General features: G+C 37.9%; 1 protein-coding gene across 1 annotated transcript; it reads right to left on the bottom strand.

Moving 5' to 3' along the window:
- Positions 1–2041: 2041 nt before the first annotated feature.
- On the bottom strand, positions 2042–14714 carry LOC149848668 (uncharacterized). The gene is made up of 8 exons (XM_090012128.1): positions 12237–14714; positions 9983–10103; positions 9777–9862; positions 7665–7906; positions 7062–7148; positions 6471–6570; positions 2721–2925; positions 2042–2607 (listed from the first exon to the last, which is right to left on the bottom strand). Exons 1-8 carry the CDS (start codon positions 14361–14363, stop codon positions 2084–2086), a joined length of 3492 nt encoding a protein of 1163 aa, XP_089868254.1. The 5' UTR covers positions 14364–14714; the 3' UTR covers positions 2042–2083.
- Positions 14715–17454: the final 2740 nt, after the last annotated feature.

Raw genomic sequence — 17454 nt, forward strand, 5'->3', positions numbered from 1 at the left:
GACGACTGCTTGCTGACATGGGAGTTGAAGCAACAAAGGGTTCACAAATGTGTTGTGACAACAAAAGTGCGATCTACATTGCCAGTAACAGAACATTCCACGAACGCACCAAACACATCGAAATGGATTGTCACTACGTCAGAGAGGAATATCTACACGGGATAATTGATCTGCCATATGTCACTTCAGAATATCAGTTAGCAGACTTCTTTACAAAGCCTCTCGCTGCTCCCCGATTTCACTTTCTCTTAGACAAACTTTCGCTCATTGTACCGTAAGTTTGAGGGGGAGTGTTAAAATGTAAAACTGTACATATATGTATATATAATAATATTATATTATTATATATATATATATAAATACATTTTTAATTTCTTTCTTTTCTGTATTTTTTTTCCTTTATTTTTATTTTTTTGTCTTTATGTCATCTAGTTCAGTTTGAACTAGAATGACTGTTGCTAGTCAAGTCCTGTCCAGACTTGACTAGCAATAGAGTTGTTGGACTGACACAGTCCAACAGCTCTTAATAGAGCTGTTGGACTGACACATTCCAACAGCTCTAAATAGAGCTGTTGGACTGTACCCAACAGCTCTATTGAGTCCTCTTTCAGCTGTGTATATAAAGGGGTGCAGCCCCTCTTGTATTTTACCCCAATGCTTCTTAAGCAATTGGTTTTTCATATCAATAAAGAATACATTTTTATTTTTATTTTGTTTCCAGTTATACCCTTTTTAAGGGTTGTGCTTTACTGTCATTCTTGACACTTGCTCTTGTTAATCAAAGCACGTGTTTCGAAGATCCCCATTTCATTTCACACCGGCACTTGGGGTTAGCACAGCAGACGAATCGGGCGGAGGAGGAAGACTTGGGGATGAAGGAGGGGGGTTCTGGAGGTTGATGAGGGTCTATTTGCGCATCACAGCACGCCTCAGTACCTTGAGCGTGCGCCTCGCCTCTGAGGTGTACGCTTCAGGTACTGAGGCGTACGCCTCTCACAACACTGCTCGAAAGGTATAGATGGCCCAAAAAATTATATACATTACAGTCCATATAGAAAAACATGGGTAGACTCGAAAGGCATAGATGGCCCAAAAAAATATATACATTACAGTCCATATAGAAACATTGCTCTCTAAATTAAAGTATCACCGTCGTGCAAGTTGATATAATATGTATTAAGAGATCCTAAAATGAGGTAAACCCATTCAACATATTCATACTAAACAAACTTTATATGCCTAGGCCAAGGCCAAATTATCATAATTCCAAAATTATTATGGAAGAAGGAAGGGAAGAAAAAACAACCTCAAGACAATAACAGGACCAGACCATGCTAGAAGACCTGCATGAACCTCATCAAGTTAGTTCCGTGAAAGGTGAAATTTGGATAGGCAAAATTAACTAACTTGAACAATTTTCCTCAACTCTGGTCTATATGACCATAAGTTCTCAATAGAAATTGTCAATTATCACTCACTTGTACAAAACTGCCAGCCTCTTCGAATTCCATTTTCCTGCAGTATGGTAGTATACACATTTTGAGTTGTGAATCATTAGAACCAATTTTCACATGATATAATCTGGCATCTTTAGATTTTTATTCCATTCATGAACATATATCTGTTTTTCGTGCAATCTAATCATTTGTCACAGTAAGGATTGGCAATTTGGCATGAATAATGAGCATTTGCACAATTGATAAGATTACTTTATCTTGCTATAGTTATCTGGAGCTTACCTATATGAATATATATCCAGAAATCCAGCAAATTGCTTCCTATTTTTTCTCAGACAAAACCAGTACCACAATATAGGCTTAAGTACCAATGATCCTTCTTGAACTTATGAATCGAATTTCATACTCCCACAGCATAATCAAGCAACAAAGAAAGCAATCATGTCGTTTATGAGAAAGGAAAACTTAAAGAACCAGATATTTTTTAAAACACAAGTCAACACTGCAGAGTTAATTACCTTCCTTTCTTTTCAACTTGATTTCATTTTGATACAAAGCAATAAAGAATTCATTTTTGCTATTTATAAAGGACAAAACATTATATAGATTCACTAATTTACCCACATTCAGATTCCAATGCTAAGAAAAGAGTCAATTGGAAGGGTAGAACGCATGACATCAGCATAGACTTCCTTCGCCTCAGTACCATTCTGTAACCATCTAGGACCACAATTAATCAGCGCCGAAATGTTATCGGAACCTGTTGAAGCAACAGGTTGCTCCAACTCAAAATGTGAGAATGTTAGAGGCACCATTTCAAGATTATATGGTGCCAATTGTAAGTTCATCGATTGGGAAGATGATCCACCTTGGACTGGAAGAAGCTCAGGATAGGCATAAGGTGAAGCTTTTGGCTGGGCAAACATATGATTGGCACCCTTGTAATATGATACTTGTTTTGATGGCCCCACAGTAGCATTGTAGCAGTAAGCATCCTTAACCATGCTGCATTCAGGATCCCACCATCGACAAACTCCAGTATCCACAACATGATTTTCTGGGTACATGTCTCCTTCGAAAAAGTTAAACAACTCGTGTGTTTCAGGGATGTCCTTCACAATGTTGGCAAAGTGTTCAGCATGTGTATGATCTACATGAAATCACTAACCATCATCAGAATTTCAAATTTCTGAGAGCACTACTACCGTGCATCTAAGGAAATAGAATTTTTGCATGAGAAACGAAAAAAAATGAGACATATACCTTTTCTTATATGATATTTCATTAAAGGGTTGAATATGGGCTTTTGAAGCAAAACTGTATCAGCAAAAATCATCATATTCAAGTTCCTTATTTCATTTCTATGTGATGGCTCTAAAGGTTTAAAGGAAAAAGCAATTTTCCATGTCTCCAACAAGTCAGGGATTGCAGGTATTATCAGCTCCTCCACATGTAACAAGAAAAGCATCTGCAAAAATGAGCAATTTATATGAGGATCAATTGGTAAAAATTTTCCTTCAAAAATAATAATAACACAATTGTGCAGCTCCAGAACTGGTGTTTCCAAAACAAAAGTGTCATTTACTCTGTTCTGCTAGCAAGGCCTCCAAAAAGAATCTTATCCATGCATGTCCTAGGCTCCTAATTCTTTTGCTTAGAAATTTTCAATTGCAGTAATTAATTTTACGTAAATTACAAAAAATTGTCTAATGTAACCCATCTAGAGAAAAACTGCCTAACTCATTGGTCATTACATTGAACCACCTTGGATTTTGCCCCTTGCAACAAAGAAAAGCTTTGTCGTGTAATTATTCAGTTGGTCATTATTTATTCAAATAAAATGGCGAAAATGGCCTTAACATTTATTTAATTAGCAAAAGAAGGTTTGAGAACTATTTCAATTTTCAACGATCAACGGATAAAAAATAATTTCACACCCCAAGTTGGTATTTGAGGATCAGTCATGAAAAATGCAGGCAGTTAATGTTCAAAAAAAAGGGTGTGTGTGTGTGTGTGTGTGTGTGTGTGGGGGGGGGGGGGGGGGGGGGGGGGGTGGGGGTGGGGGGGAATAAGTTAAAAAAAAAGTACATTTAACAAGGGTACGGTTGGAAGGCCCAAGCATTCATGTCAACACAAGTGGATGTGTATATGGGTATGGGTCGCATCAGGCCTGATCCAGTTCTAATGCCCAGACCCATTTTTTAGATTTTTTCTTTTCAAATCAGTTTTTCTAATATATATGTGTGTGTGTGTGTGTGTCGATAGATAGATATACATGTATACATACATATAGAGAGAGAGAGAGATAACCCCATACCCACACTTATAGAAATTTCCATGTTGTACCCTCGGCAACCACACCTGTACCCATACCTTTGTGACAGGCCTAATGTACCCTTAAGTTTTATAGCATCACAAGAAATGTAGAAAAACATTTTTTCCCTTCCCTCAAGAAATATCAGCTTTTGATATTAAAGGTGACAGTACTAGGGTAAAGCACTGGACAGGAACTTCATAGAAGGACTGAATCTCCTGGCCTTAAAGGATTCACCCACCTGATGCATGAAACTGATTTAATATTTTCATGGGTAGGCAAGCCGGACAGAGATCTGGAGGATCGGATGTTATTGAAGGCCTTCTCCTTAGCTTCAATCTCAGCATAAATGATAGCAAATGCAGAATTATGCTTTTTAATGTTGATACCCAGGTTCAGCAATTGGATCTAAACATTTTTGTTATGGTTTGAGAAAGCAGCATATGGAACAAATAGGCTTGTCCCTCCTCATTGTCCTCAAAGGCAACTCGGGAGATTCCTTGTGGAATAGTGTAGAGGAGAAAGAACTAAAGAAACTGGAAATTGGAAGGCTAATTATCCATCAATGGCAGGGATGGTAATGTTGATGAGGTACGTATTGTCCTCCATTCCTTCTTTTGTAATGTCTATTTTTTATCTGATGAAGAAATCAAAGAGAATTACAAAGTTTGTAGAATTTTTGTAGAAACTAGAAGGCAGAAAGAATTCAAGAGGTTTACTTTGTTTTAGGGACAAAATCACCTTAGTTGAAAGCACGGAGGATTGGGTATAGCAGATCTAAGATGATTGAATATAATTCTTAAATTCTGGTAGAAATTATTTCACCAGAATGGATGGCCAAGTTATTGAAAAGGAAGTACGGTGTCATAGGGTGGCCATGGAACTAGAAAATAATGGTGTTGAAAAAGTGGCGCTGGTATATGGGAGGGGAAGGATGAAACACTTCTTTGGAGTGATTCATGGCTATTGGAACTGTCCTTCAGCAAAACTTCCTGTCCCTCTTTCCAATTCCTAGATATTGCACCCCTTAAGAAAATATGTGTTGGAATGAAGTCAACTTGTCCGGAGATCATATTAAAGAGAGCCAGATAATAGAGAATTGTTGGAACGAACATACCTTATGAATTTCCCAAAGAATACACAGCCAAATGATTCACAGGAGAGACCGCAACGGAGAAACTCTAGAGCAGGAAAGCTCTCGGTGGTGGTCAGCTACTTTGTTGTGGTTCCACCAGCTAACATCCCTAGAGCTAGATTGTTCGCTTGGTTTTGTAAAAGTTTTCCTATACATGTTCTTTTAAGAAAGAGGGATTTTGCTTTGTTGGTCAATGTATACTCTGCAAATACAGATTAGGAATTTTATCTACATGGGCCAGCACAAGGGAACCAAATGGTATTTCATTTGGTGTGGGTGGCCTTCTCAGGCATGGTGGACGATCTGGAAAGAATACTCTATGAGATTGTTTGAAGTCAATAGATGTGAATCCAAGATGCAACAACAACAACAACTACGCCTTCATCCCAAAACAATTGGGGTCAGCGATATGAACCAAAAAAGAAATTCATTTTGGGTCTTCCACATGAATCCTTTTCCTCCAATCATTTCTATCCAACGCCATGTCCTCGGTGAGGTTCAAAGCATTCATATCCTTTCCTATCATCTCCATCCAAGTCTTCCTAGGCCTACCCCGACCTCTTTTAACTAATATATTTTCCCATTTCTCCAACCTTCTAACTGGAGCATCATTAGGCCTTCGCCGAATATGTCCAAACCACCGTAAACGATTCTCTCGCATCTTATTTTCAATGGGTGCAACACCTACCTTCTTACGTATCTCTTCGTTCCGAATCTTATCTTTTATTGTATTTCCACACATCCATCTAAGCATCCGCATCTCAGCTACACTCATTTTTTGAATATGATGTCTCTTGGCAGCCCAACATTCCGTACCATAAAGTAAAGCGGGTCTAATAGTCGTCCTATAAAACTTTCCCTTCAACCGCAATGGCATTCTACGATCGCACAACACTCCAGTAGCACTTTTCCATTTCATCCACCCAACCTTTATCCTATGATTTACATCTCCATCAATTTCTCCATACTTTTGAATGATGGATCCCAAATATTTGAAATAATCATTCACCGGTATATCTTGCTCACCAAGCTTCACTACACTCCCATCACTACTTCGTTGCTTACTAAACCGACATTCCATATATTCAGTCTTACTCTTACTCAACTTAAAACCTCTAGCTTCCAATGTCTGTCTCCATAATTCTAACTTAGCATTAACCCCAGCTCTAGACTCATCAATCAAAACAATATCATCAGCAAACAACATACACCACGGTACATTTTCTTGAATCCAAGATGATTCATATAAATCTCCAACATTGCCTACAGATTTTCTCATTGGACAGTTGGGGTTCAAGGGGCATGATGTCATGGATTGGATCACAAAGTAAAGGAAGGCACAATTTGCAGTTATTTTCTACAAACTTGCTCGTGTGATTGCTTGTCACAGAGTTTTACTGTTTTTAATAGAATTTTCCTTCTCAAAAAAGAAAATGGCAGTACCAGATTGGTAGTTACTTGCAGCCACAACATTAGACATAAGTAGTTCAATACTTCCGACCACAACATTAAACATCAGTAATTCAGTCAACCAGTTCAAAACTTAAAAGTTAAAAAGATGTACTTCTTCAATGGCACTGAGTAGACGACGGCACATGCCCTGCCGTCGATATGCGGGCCTTGTCCCAATGAAAGGCATCTCTGCCAATCGCATCCCATGGAGCCTGTAGTCATTACACATGTTATAGAAGTTACAAGCAACTAAAGTTTGAAAATGTTCAATAAAAATATCAACAATAGAAAGAACTAGAAAAACAAAACAATTAGAAAGAACTACAACATTTTAACTACAATTTCATATTCGTAAATCAAAAGGATTAAAAGATCAATTTATGAATGTTTTTACAAGAAAAATAAACAAGAACAACCAAATCAATGATAGAAGCTAATAAACAAAATTGTATTTCTCTGAGAAACTCGTATTTATGAAATTAGAAAATAGATAACTGTGTCCACAATACAAGTAGGCTTATTGACAAGACTCACCAAACTCCAAAGATCTAACATACACAAAATTGCCAGAATTATTTGAGAGCACTTAACTAGTTGGCATATCTAAATATTCAAGTTTTATTGAAAAAAAATCTAACTATTCAAGCAACAACACTAGATAAGTGATACTAAAAGATGAAAGTATAGGATAACAAATGCGCACCTCAATGATGCCACTGAAATTATTTCACTGTCCTTCTCTAAAATCATTGTGTAAAACCCTTGATAGTTCAGGCGGTTGTAGTTGGACCTAGACAAAAATTTTGAATTTAAGAAAGGAAATGGAACCAATTTATCACAAATTTAGAAGTAGTCTCCGTAAAAATAAATTTATTACCACACTATCGGCCAGGAAAGATATAGAGCATATGTATCTATCATAGTCACTAATATGGTACTTTTCCATGCAATGCAGTCAAGTCTAAGGCATGCATAATATTTTAGTGCACAGTACACACATAATCAATATAATAATACAGCATGAAGATACAGGAGAAGAGATGGGAAGCTTAATGAAATGCCTTGTGAGGTCGGCAAAACAAAAACAAACCAAATCACTTACACCAACTCAATCTATCTGATACAGTAACATCAAATTATCGCGTTAAAATAGCCAGCCAAACAAGGATGGAAAAATATAATGTTGTCAAATCTATTTTGAAACTCAAAGTAACAGGAAAAATAACATAGGAATATCATATGATAAACAAATTTGCCCCCAAAAATGTAGTTGAACAGAATACTAAGGCTATACAATGAAACTTACCCACAATTATAGATAGTCTGAGAAATCATATCTATGCTTGTCCTTGGATCCACTAAAGGAACAAAACACTCGTCCATCACAGAAAGAGCTACAGCAAGCTTGGTGTTGCATTCTATGATAGAGGCTAGCCTTTGATCAGAGCCGCTCCAGTTGTCATCATCAAGACGTTTTAACAGAGTACAAGAAAAACCACCTTCAATAGGCTTTGATACTCCAAGCATGTTTGACAGTCCTTCAGCTACCTACAGTTTAAAATTCATGAAATCTTAGAAATGTTGATTCCTCTCTAAAAGCATCACACACAAATTGAAATGTTTTGAAGCCCTCCCTCCCTCTCATGTAAATGTGCACTGAACATATTTACAGAAACCAGTATGCATGAAGTGTCAAGATTGAATCGCTGACAAAAATGCTACAAGAATTATTACCAAAGCTTCCTTGACTTTACCTCTAGGCAATCATGAACCAACACTGCACCCAGAAACATGCACACAGATATACACAATCCTTACTTGGAGGAATACAATAAGAAAAAACTAACAAGTAGCAAGAATACATAACATTTTTTTGAATGAGCTCAAAAATTAGTACAGAATGGGCATTCTAGTCTTTCATCATAATGGTAAAACGTCAGTTTTTATTTGCATTTTCTATTATTTTGGACATTAAAACATTTGTGCATGCTTTTCTGGACAAGTTGGAGAAAATACTAATAAAATATTATTGGGTAAGTAGGGGCATTTAATACATGCCTAACAAGGACTAACTAAATATCCTTTTCATGTGTGGTACATTGCAGTCAGGAAAAGACCAAGACGCTGTTAGTCTCACCAAAAAATCTTAACAATCATTTCCTAATGACTAAATGCCATAGGGGGGCCAGGAGACAAGGAGAACCATCAAGTGGCCCACTACCCCCATCTTAAGAAGGAGAAAAGTACTCTTATCTATTGATTAAATACCATGAACTATACTTCCACTGTAATGGGACTGACTTGTAAGACAATTGAGCTAAAAATAAATGAAAAAAAATGACCAAAAAAGTGAGTAATTTAAAATTTTCAAAAGAAGTTAAGAGACATTACCTATAACACTATTTTATGCCTAGATTACATGCACACACACACACGCACGCATGCACATGCACACACACAAATATATATATATATATATATATAGAGAGAGAGAGAGAGAGAGGCAAGAAACTGAAAACATTATATGTTATTTTTTATACCAAAACAGAAACATACTAAAAAAAAAGTAAAAATGTATTTCAATATACGACAAAAAGTAAAAATGCACACACACACACACACACACACAAATATATATATAGAGAGAGAGAGAGGCAAGAAACTGAAAACATTATATGTTATTTTTTACACCAAAACAGAAACATACTAAAAAAAAAGTAAAAATGTATTTCAATATACACCAAAACAAAATGTATTTCAATCTTCCAGTCTTCTTCAATTTTTTCTCTTATTTTCAAGATTTAACATCATCCTGCAATTTTTATGTGTGAACTTTTATTTTTCTGGGAAATAAAAGCAGTTCTTTTAAATACCCTAAGAAAGACGAAAGGGGCCACATAATTTTTACTAGTTTTGCATGACACGGATTGATGCTGAGCTACTCGAACAGCTGCACAATGTGAGAAAAACAACCAAATAGGCCTCGATCTTTTATATATACAAGTAGTATCTGAATATCAAAATAATTAGAGATTAAATTCACATAACCCATCAGTAATATAGTGGGTAACGAAGAAAGCATAATTTGCTTCACAAAAACAACAGCAATAACAAAGTATGGCACTTTATAGAGCTAACATCAAATCCCATACTGATTTCAATTTGTCATACGTCCTAGATAGACATTAATCTGAAGAAATTAGGAACTACGTCACATGGACACCAGAAAAAGGTTATAGGATACACTATTATGGTGTTACTGTTCATCAAAAATAGTATATTAGGGGACATGATAAAGAAATAAATTAGAATAACTCCCAGACAGCTTAGGAACCTCAAATCGGAACACTTTACAAAATGGAAAAGACAATAGTCACTGAATGATAACAAAGGAAAACAATATCAAGCAAAATCACACCTTCCGACAATTTTGTCCACAAAATGGAATTGTATCGAAGTATGTCCCATCTTGGATGATGTGTTCATGAATGCATTCCTTGTGATCTACAGAAAGAAAATGAGTCAAGTATCTGTATTGCCAAACAACCTAGTATACAACATATGAAGAATATAATATAACTCAGAGATCAAATTTGTAAAATATGGAAACCTTATTTTGCTTACATTTGCGTCCACATTGACCACATAAGCACTGGGTGCAAAAAGATGGACCTTGAGGATGTTCAGGGGCCATACAGAATGCACATCTGCAATTAGGGCAATACCAAGTACCTTCCGGGAGCACCTGGAAAAAATTAGCGATCCAACTCAGCAAGTAAACCAGATTCTTAGAGCACACCATAAAATCTTGACAAGCACATGAACAGAACAGAAAAAGAAAAGGGGGAGTAGAGTAATTTGATCATCATCAAAAGCTCTTTCTCTTAGAAAAAACCCACTAAAGTAAAAATCACTCAAGTCAAGGCTGAAGGGCGTTGCATATAACTTCCTAAAACAAAGATTTTATGCAGCCCAAATATTTCCGCCATTCAAATGGACACTAGAGAAGAAAAAAATACAATACATAAAATGCATAGATAATGATATTTTCAATTGGGGGAACACAGTAAAGCAAATCCATATTGACAGTCCAAACCTTTATGTAAAAGTTGACTGGTCCAGAATCAACCAAAACCAGAAACCCCAAATTCTTTATAAAACTCTTTCATGCAAGGTTGTCAATTTCAGATCAAATTAGGATTGAAACTTAAATAATGCTGCTAGACACAGATTATATCTAGTTGACTCCAACTACATTCTACTTAAACTTGGGCAGGCATCCAATCAAATCTAGAGTATGGGATTGGATATGCCATAAAAATAGATGAATCTTGGTCGTCACACAGATTTTGCCAAGCCTACTCTCTATAACGGTTTTGCTGAAAAAAGCTCTTTAACAGAGTAAATAAGTAATTAATAATTCAGCTGAGCAAGGCCTGCTGCGACATGTTATTCATGAAGGTTCTAGTATATCTGCCTCTACTTCTATTTCACCTAGAAGTTTTGTGCAAGTGCCCCGTTTTTAGATGTTAATGTGTCATCACATGACATTTAATAGATCAGTACTTCTCATGTATCCTAGTACAAAAAGGCAGTTTTACCACCTCCCTTGTACATTTCCAGTTCTTAAAGTATTCATCATGTTTATCAAGTTTCAAAAGTATCAATTGATCTGCATTTTGTTTCATAATTAGCAAAAATAAATATGTTTGCTTTTCGCCTAATGGGTGTGAACACATTTCCATGAGTTGGAGTAGGTTGTAGACCAACAATCTGCACTTCATGGATGAACTACATCTTTGGTCTCAAGTGCCTCATATGACAGTTATTTTACATAGGGACACTTGTTTACTTTGTGGAACTACAGCTTGACCACAAATTACTACTAGGCTTAAGAATCTTATGTCAGCATGATCTGTTAATCTCATTTAGCACCTTGCTAGTCGATTTAATTAATGTGATGACAATTGAAATCCAATAAATTACCAACCAACTCCATGTTCTGTTACATGTATGGATCTGGTCAGGTTGGGATGGTTCAACGCGTGACCTCCGATGCATGTGTAATAGCTCCATTCACACTTCAAATTGAGGGTTTTAAATTGTATTATACTTCATCAGTAGTTTAATCATGTGTATACATTTTAAAGACATTCATATCTTTGGTGATTTTATTTACATGTGGAATAATGATACACTAAAGCACGTAAAGCATCAACCATACTTTGGTGCATATATGGATTTGGGCCTCTGGCATCATGTAACAAAGAAACAAACCGAAGTACAAACTAGTAAGATTTAGAAATTTTAAGCAAAGTTATTGTTTCTTTCTTGAAATGATCCAACAGTAAATACAGATACTTCACGCACTCCTCGAAGTAAGGTCAAATAAATTTTATAACAACAATTCATGCAAATCCAAGAAATAGAATCCACAGAAATTTTGCAATTCACAAGGTTCAGATAGAAGTGTAAACTTTGACGGGAAATTAATGAAAACGAGCTTGTTTTGGTCAATCCTATTGATGAGATAGATACATAAGCAAAGAAAGACCATGATCACAATTGATTGGAAGTTCATAGCCTCTATGGTATATAAGCTGATGAATCAGAACCCCTTCAATCATAAGAAAAGCTCATACATACATATAGACAGAGAAAGCCACACCAAAACACCAGTCAGCATTATAGAGATTAATGCTCAGAGTTGTCCTTTTCTTCTGTTTAGCTAAAACTTACAATATAATAACATATTGTCAAGTTTTGTAATGACCTTGACCCCTAAACTAAACATGTCATGCCATACGACATGATAGCTTGTAGAAGGAAAGAGAAAAGCAACGTACAATGAAAACCCAAGAATGTTACGGATAATAACCTTAATCATCAAGCAATCAAGATGAAACGTTGATGGGCAATTATCACAGCATATCAAGTCACCACCATCTGCACAGATTCCACAGGTATCATCACTTCCATCAGAATCATTGACACCAACAATTCGGAAGCCAACATTCCGCCGCTTCTTTTCTTTTTCCCATGCCTCTCTCTGGCACACAAATAAGGATTTAGCAGAATCAGTGCAAATGTTAATCCATGGTTGACGAAGATTGCTGCCAGCATGAGCCTCAAATTCCAACAAGGAGACAACCTTCTTGCAGCAATTACATTGAATTCCCTCTCTAGTAATCCAGCCCCTCAACATGCAAGTCATACCATTATTTAGTCTGTATACAACTTTTTCATTTTCACCTAAGGAACCAGAATCAATCAACCATGACAATATAGTGCACTTTTTTGGACATGACAGTTCAGATGGATTGTTACCCTTCAATAACCGTCTAACCAACAGCCCACAACCACGACTCCTCTTTTTCTTCTTCTCATTTGACTGCAGAGGAGCAGCTGACGTCTTTTTGCTCAACGAAGTTGGTGAGCTTTTATCATGGAAGGGAAATAACCTATCAGGTTTTGCAAACATATTATCATAACTTGATAAGATAGTCTGTCTCTCACATTTATGCTGCATTTCATGCTTCTCTACATCTCCTGGGTCTGACAATTGCAGCATTTCACCTTCAACAATGTGGAACTTGAGTGGCAAAGCTGTTTCTTTGGTTCCAGAATAATTTGCTATCCCCTTGATAATGCATTTTGGTGAAGAAAAACCAACACTAGGAGACTCTGGATCCTCATAAACTTCAACTCGTCTCCCATTGATGCGTTCAGACTTTCTGGAACAAAGCAGCTGGATTTCTCTAGGTTGCACCATATCTATATTACCCTTTTCAGTCATACCAACCCAAAGGCTGTTGATTTCAGAAATGTTCAGGGAATTTTCAACACAAGCATGGACTTGTTTTCCATTGCAACCAGATTTATCATAGCCAGAAGTATAGTTTGGACTTTTATTGAGTGTTTTGTGTTTCTTGTCATCCATAGATGGTAATGGCTTTCTACCTCGTTTTCGGATAGCTTTTCCACTTTTCGCCACTGTGGATCTCACATCATTCTCACTGTTGATTGGGTTCTTGGACTGTGAATCACCGTCAGCCAATGTACAGCTGGTTTCTTGAGTTACTGTGCTGGTCTTGCTATTGCAGGCAACAATATCACTTTGCGATTCAACCTTGCTTAAGCTTGAATTGCTAGGTTCTACATTGATTGCTTTCACGTAAGATACACTACTCTCTATTTCCCCCCTTCTTGAAATTTCCTTTATGTAAGCTTCCCAAGCTACGGGAAGAGACCTGAAAGCCGAACCCGATGGAGATATATACCCAGAGTCAGTAACCTTCCACCCTGAAGCCTGAAGACGGCCTTTCATATGGCAATGCTGTGGATTCTGGTCCTTGCGTTTGATGGGCGTGCAAGATGATCTTGCAGGCTCCGGCAGCAAGCTATCAGCAGCCGGTAACCACTGCCAAACCCGTTTTTCTGGCTCCAATTTCTTTCCTCCGCACTTCGCCTTTCCAGCAACACCTTTGCTTTCCCCGCCCTTATGATTCAAAGTATCTGCTTTGTCCTGCAAAACATCGCTATTCACCAGCTCATTACTGAATTCATGACTAAACCACAACCTCCTCCCGTAATCGAACCTGTCCCTTTTAGGCCCCGACCTACTCTTCCCCGTCATCGCTTTCTCAGGATTCGCATTGCCCATCTCATCATTGAGATTGAAACCCAATCCAGACGAGCTCTCGACGTGCTTCAATTGGCCATTGTGCTCCAATCGATCCGCTATGGGCCCAACCATTGCCGCATCCGATTGCAATGTGTCTCCAATAACCATCCCTAGAGAAGCCCCGCCATCAAACGTAGACACTTCCGGATTTCGCAGTTCACATCCACCATTGGGTTCCTGTCTCACCGCATTCGGATCCGTCCCCACATTCACCAATGCATGAGAAAAACCATCAACATTTCCCACCTTCACAGGGACCCCATTCTCCCCCGCTACCATCCCTCCCGTCCTCTCCGAAAACGCACGCCATGTCGGAAGCATAATTCCAGAAAGCAAGAACAATCACAACCCTCGTCAAAGTGGTGTTTCGGAAACGAAACAAACTGCCTCAACCCTTCCTTTCCCCACGCGAAGCAATCAACCATCAACCGGCGATCCCTCTCAGAGTCCGCCGACGAAAACAAGGCAAGAAAGAAACCAAGAGTCCCCAACAAACCCACCACCAATGGAACCCCAAAATCCAACCAACAGTCAAGCGAGAAATCCCACGGCAAAACACCAAATTTTCCACCACTTACCTTCAATAAACGAAGGGATATCCGTTTGAACGAGCGAAAGATAGGGCAATGGCGTTGGTGGGATCAGAGAAAGAGTGTCCTTCTTGCCCTAGGAGGAAACTAGGGTTTTTCTCTCTCGTTTCTTCCCCCTTTCGCGGTGGGCTCTCGCTCGGTTTTAGCGAGAGAGAGAGAGAGGTGTTGCCTTAGCGTTTGCTCATTGTTATACACAGGCTAGAGAGAGAGAAATAGGAAAGCCGGAGAGGCGTTATTTCGTAATATTTTAATTTTCAAAATGATACATCAATTTTTACGTATTAACAAGAACCTCTTATTCTTTTAGTTATTACATTTAACTGCCTTCTTTCGGTAAATGCATTTCAAATATACGTTTGTAGTATAAAATTGTTTTTTCGTCTATTCTTACAAATACAGGTAGGGCTTCTAAGCACGGTCAGTTCATAAAGAGCTTGTTTGAGCTCTTAAAATAAGCACAGCAAGCCGAATGTAAACAAGTGTTTGCTGGCTTTGCTCAACTCAAATTGTATAAACCCTCATTAAGTAATAATAAATATATTATACATTATTTAATTAATAATGTAATAAATGATGGAGCACTTGGATCTAAAGTAGGAGGTTTAGAGATAAAACCTTGAGGCTTTGTTGGGGAACTAGTGTCTGAGAGGAGATAACAAGGGTGACACGAGTGGAGAAGAAATTGGGAGATGAGGTTGGAGTTGTCTACTATGTTGTAGTTGAAAATGGTTTATCTCCACTAGGGGTGGTAAGCGGGTCCGGTTGGTTGGCGGGGCGATCGGGCGGGTTGACCCAACGGGTTGGCAGGTCAGCATACCTCAACCCGAACCCAACCCGTTTATTAAACGGGTAACCCGACACGACCCGCCAACCCGTTTAATAAACGGGTTGGGTCGGGTAAGCAGGTTGGCGGGCGGGTCAAGTCGGGTAAACGGGTTGGTGGTCGAGTTCAGGTAAAAAGGTTGACCCATCCGCCTAACCCGTTTATTAAACGGGTCAGCCGGGTTGGCGGGTTGGCGGGTTGGCATACTCCTAACACGAACCCGACCCGTTTAATAAACGGGTTAGGTGGGTTGACCCATTTATTAAACGGGTTAGTTTAAGCCAAACCTAAACCCGCCTAAATGGCCGGTTGGCAGGTGGTGTCAGGTTTTGCCACCCCTAATCTCCACCCTTTTTTTCACTCACAAACACTATTCTCATCTCTCAAAACAAAGGTGAATCAAGTGATACTTGAAAACACAGATTTCTGGTGTTTTCAAATGGCCATCATTTTTTGTAATAATGACATCAGCACTTTTGGTAGGCCCCCATTGGTTGCACAATTTACAGCAGTAATGAATGTCATGGATGAGGGTGATTTGGAATTACAAAAAGTTCGTGTTTTGACATATCACCTTATCTGACCTCAAAACAGGGTTCTCCAACACCTGTAGGGATAGGTGTTATACTGTCACGTTAAAATCAATTTTCCCTCTCACCTGAGGATGGGCACTAATTTTTAAAATGTATTACCAGCTCAACTCATGTGAAAGTTTTCATATGAGGGGGATATATGAATAGATTTATGTATAAAAAGTGGTTGGTTCTAAAAAAAAACTAGACATGGCGCTTTCTCACCATGATGATTTGATGTTTGTTTCATTCACTATGGAAAACGATTACATTGTTGCCAACTCAACATTCTTTCAAGTAAGTTGCATGAAACAAACGATACAGTTTATTGTTTCTAACTTAGAAACTTTTTTTTCTGGTTATCCTATTGCTTTCAGCATTAGAATAATGCATTTTTTTAAGTCGACTTGAGCTCGATTTATTGAGCACAGGCTCAATGAGAGAGCTTCAACTTGGCTTGATTCACCACAAAGATCGACTGAAGCTTAAACATTTCAAGCTCAGCTCATTTAGTTTGTTTGCCTACCTCCAATACAAAACTCACCTTTTACTCCTTTATTTAAGGCTATCAATGGTCGGATCTCAGACCTAGTACCTGCTGGCCCAGATCTGAGGACGGACTGATAGCTGTTTGAATCTCAATTGAGACTTAGATCTATGTATAAATGTACTTGCTCTAACTCAAATTTAACAATAGCCAAGTAGAGAAGAAAATGGGATGGATGTAGGATGGAGGCTTTGCGATTTTGGCAGCTTTGGATCTGACTCCCCATGTATTTGGTTATTCCGGATCCAACCCATTTGCATCCCTATAGCCAACCCAACTCCAATATGACCAGTTGAGTTAATATGACTATGGGAATTTGAAATAATAACCTCGTCAATGATGGTCTCATCTCTATAATATATGTACATTATATGGTCAGGCTAAAGAAACTCAAATGGGTTTGATATCCGGTTGAAATTTGGCTTAAAACTATCCTTAAGTTTTTGTTTTTGTTTTTGTTTTTGTTTTTGCTTAAGTTTGTGTAATGCTCCGAATTTTCAAAACAAAACTAAGTTGAAAATTTCATGAATTATTTTTTCTTTACAGCGAAACTTAGAAAAGGTTTTAGCAGCGAAAATGAACGATAATGAGTCATCGGTTTTAAAAAACTTCAAGTAAGTCAGAGGTATGTGGCTAAACACTCATTGACCATCAAGATGTTCCATTTATAAAAATCACTTATTTATTACAACTACCACTGCTTAGAAAAGCAATATTTAGTTTTATAAAGAAAACAGTATAACACTGTCTAGAGAAACTCTGGAACTCGATGCCGCCTTGCTCCGCATATCGCATCGCAGGTTCAACACCTGAAATCCCCATTAAACGGAGTCTGAACCATTGCTGGTCTGGTAAGCAAACATTCATCCACACATTCAAT

This window comes from Nuphar pumila, chromosome 1 (genome assembly GCF_984573655.1).
Source record: "Nuphar pumila chromosome 1, dmNupPumi1.hap1.1, whole genome shotgun sequence".
Taxonomy (NCBI): Eukaryota; Viridiplantae; Streptophyta; class Magnoliopsida; order Nymphaeales; family Nymphaeaceae; genus Nuphar; species Nuphar pumila.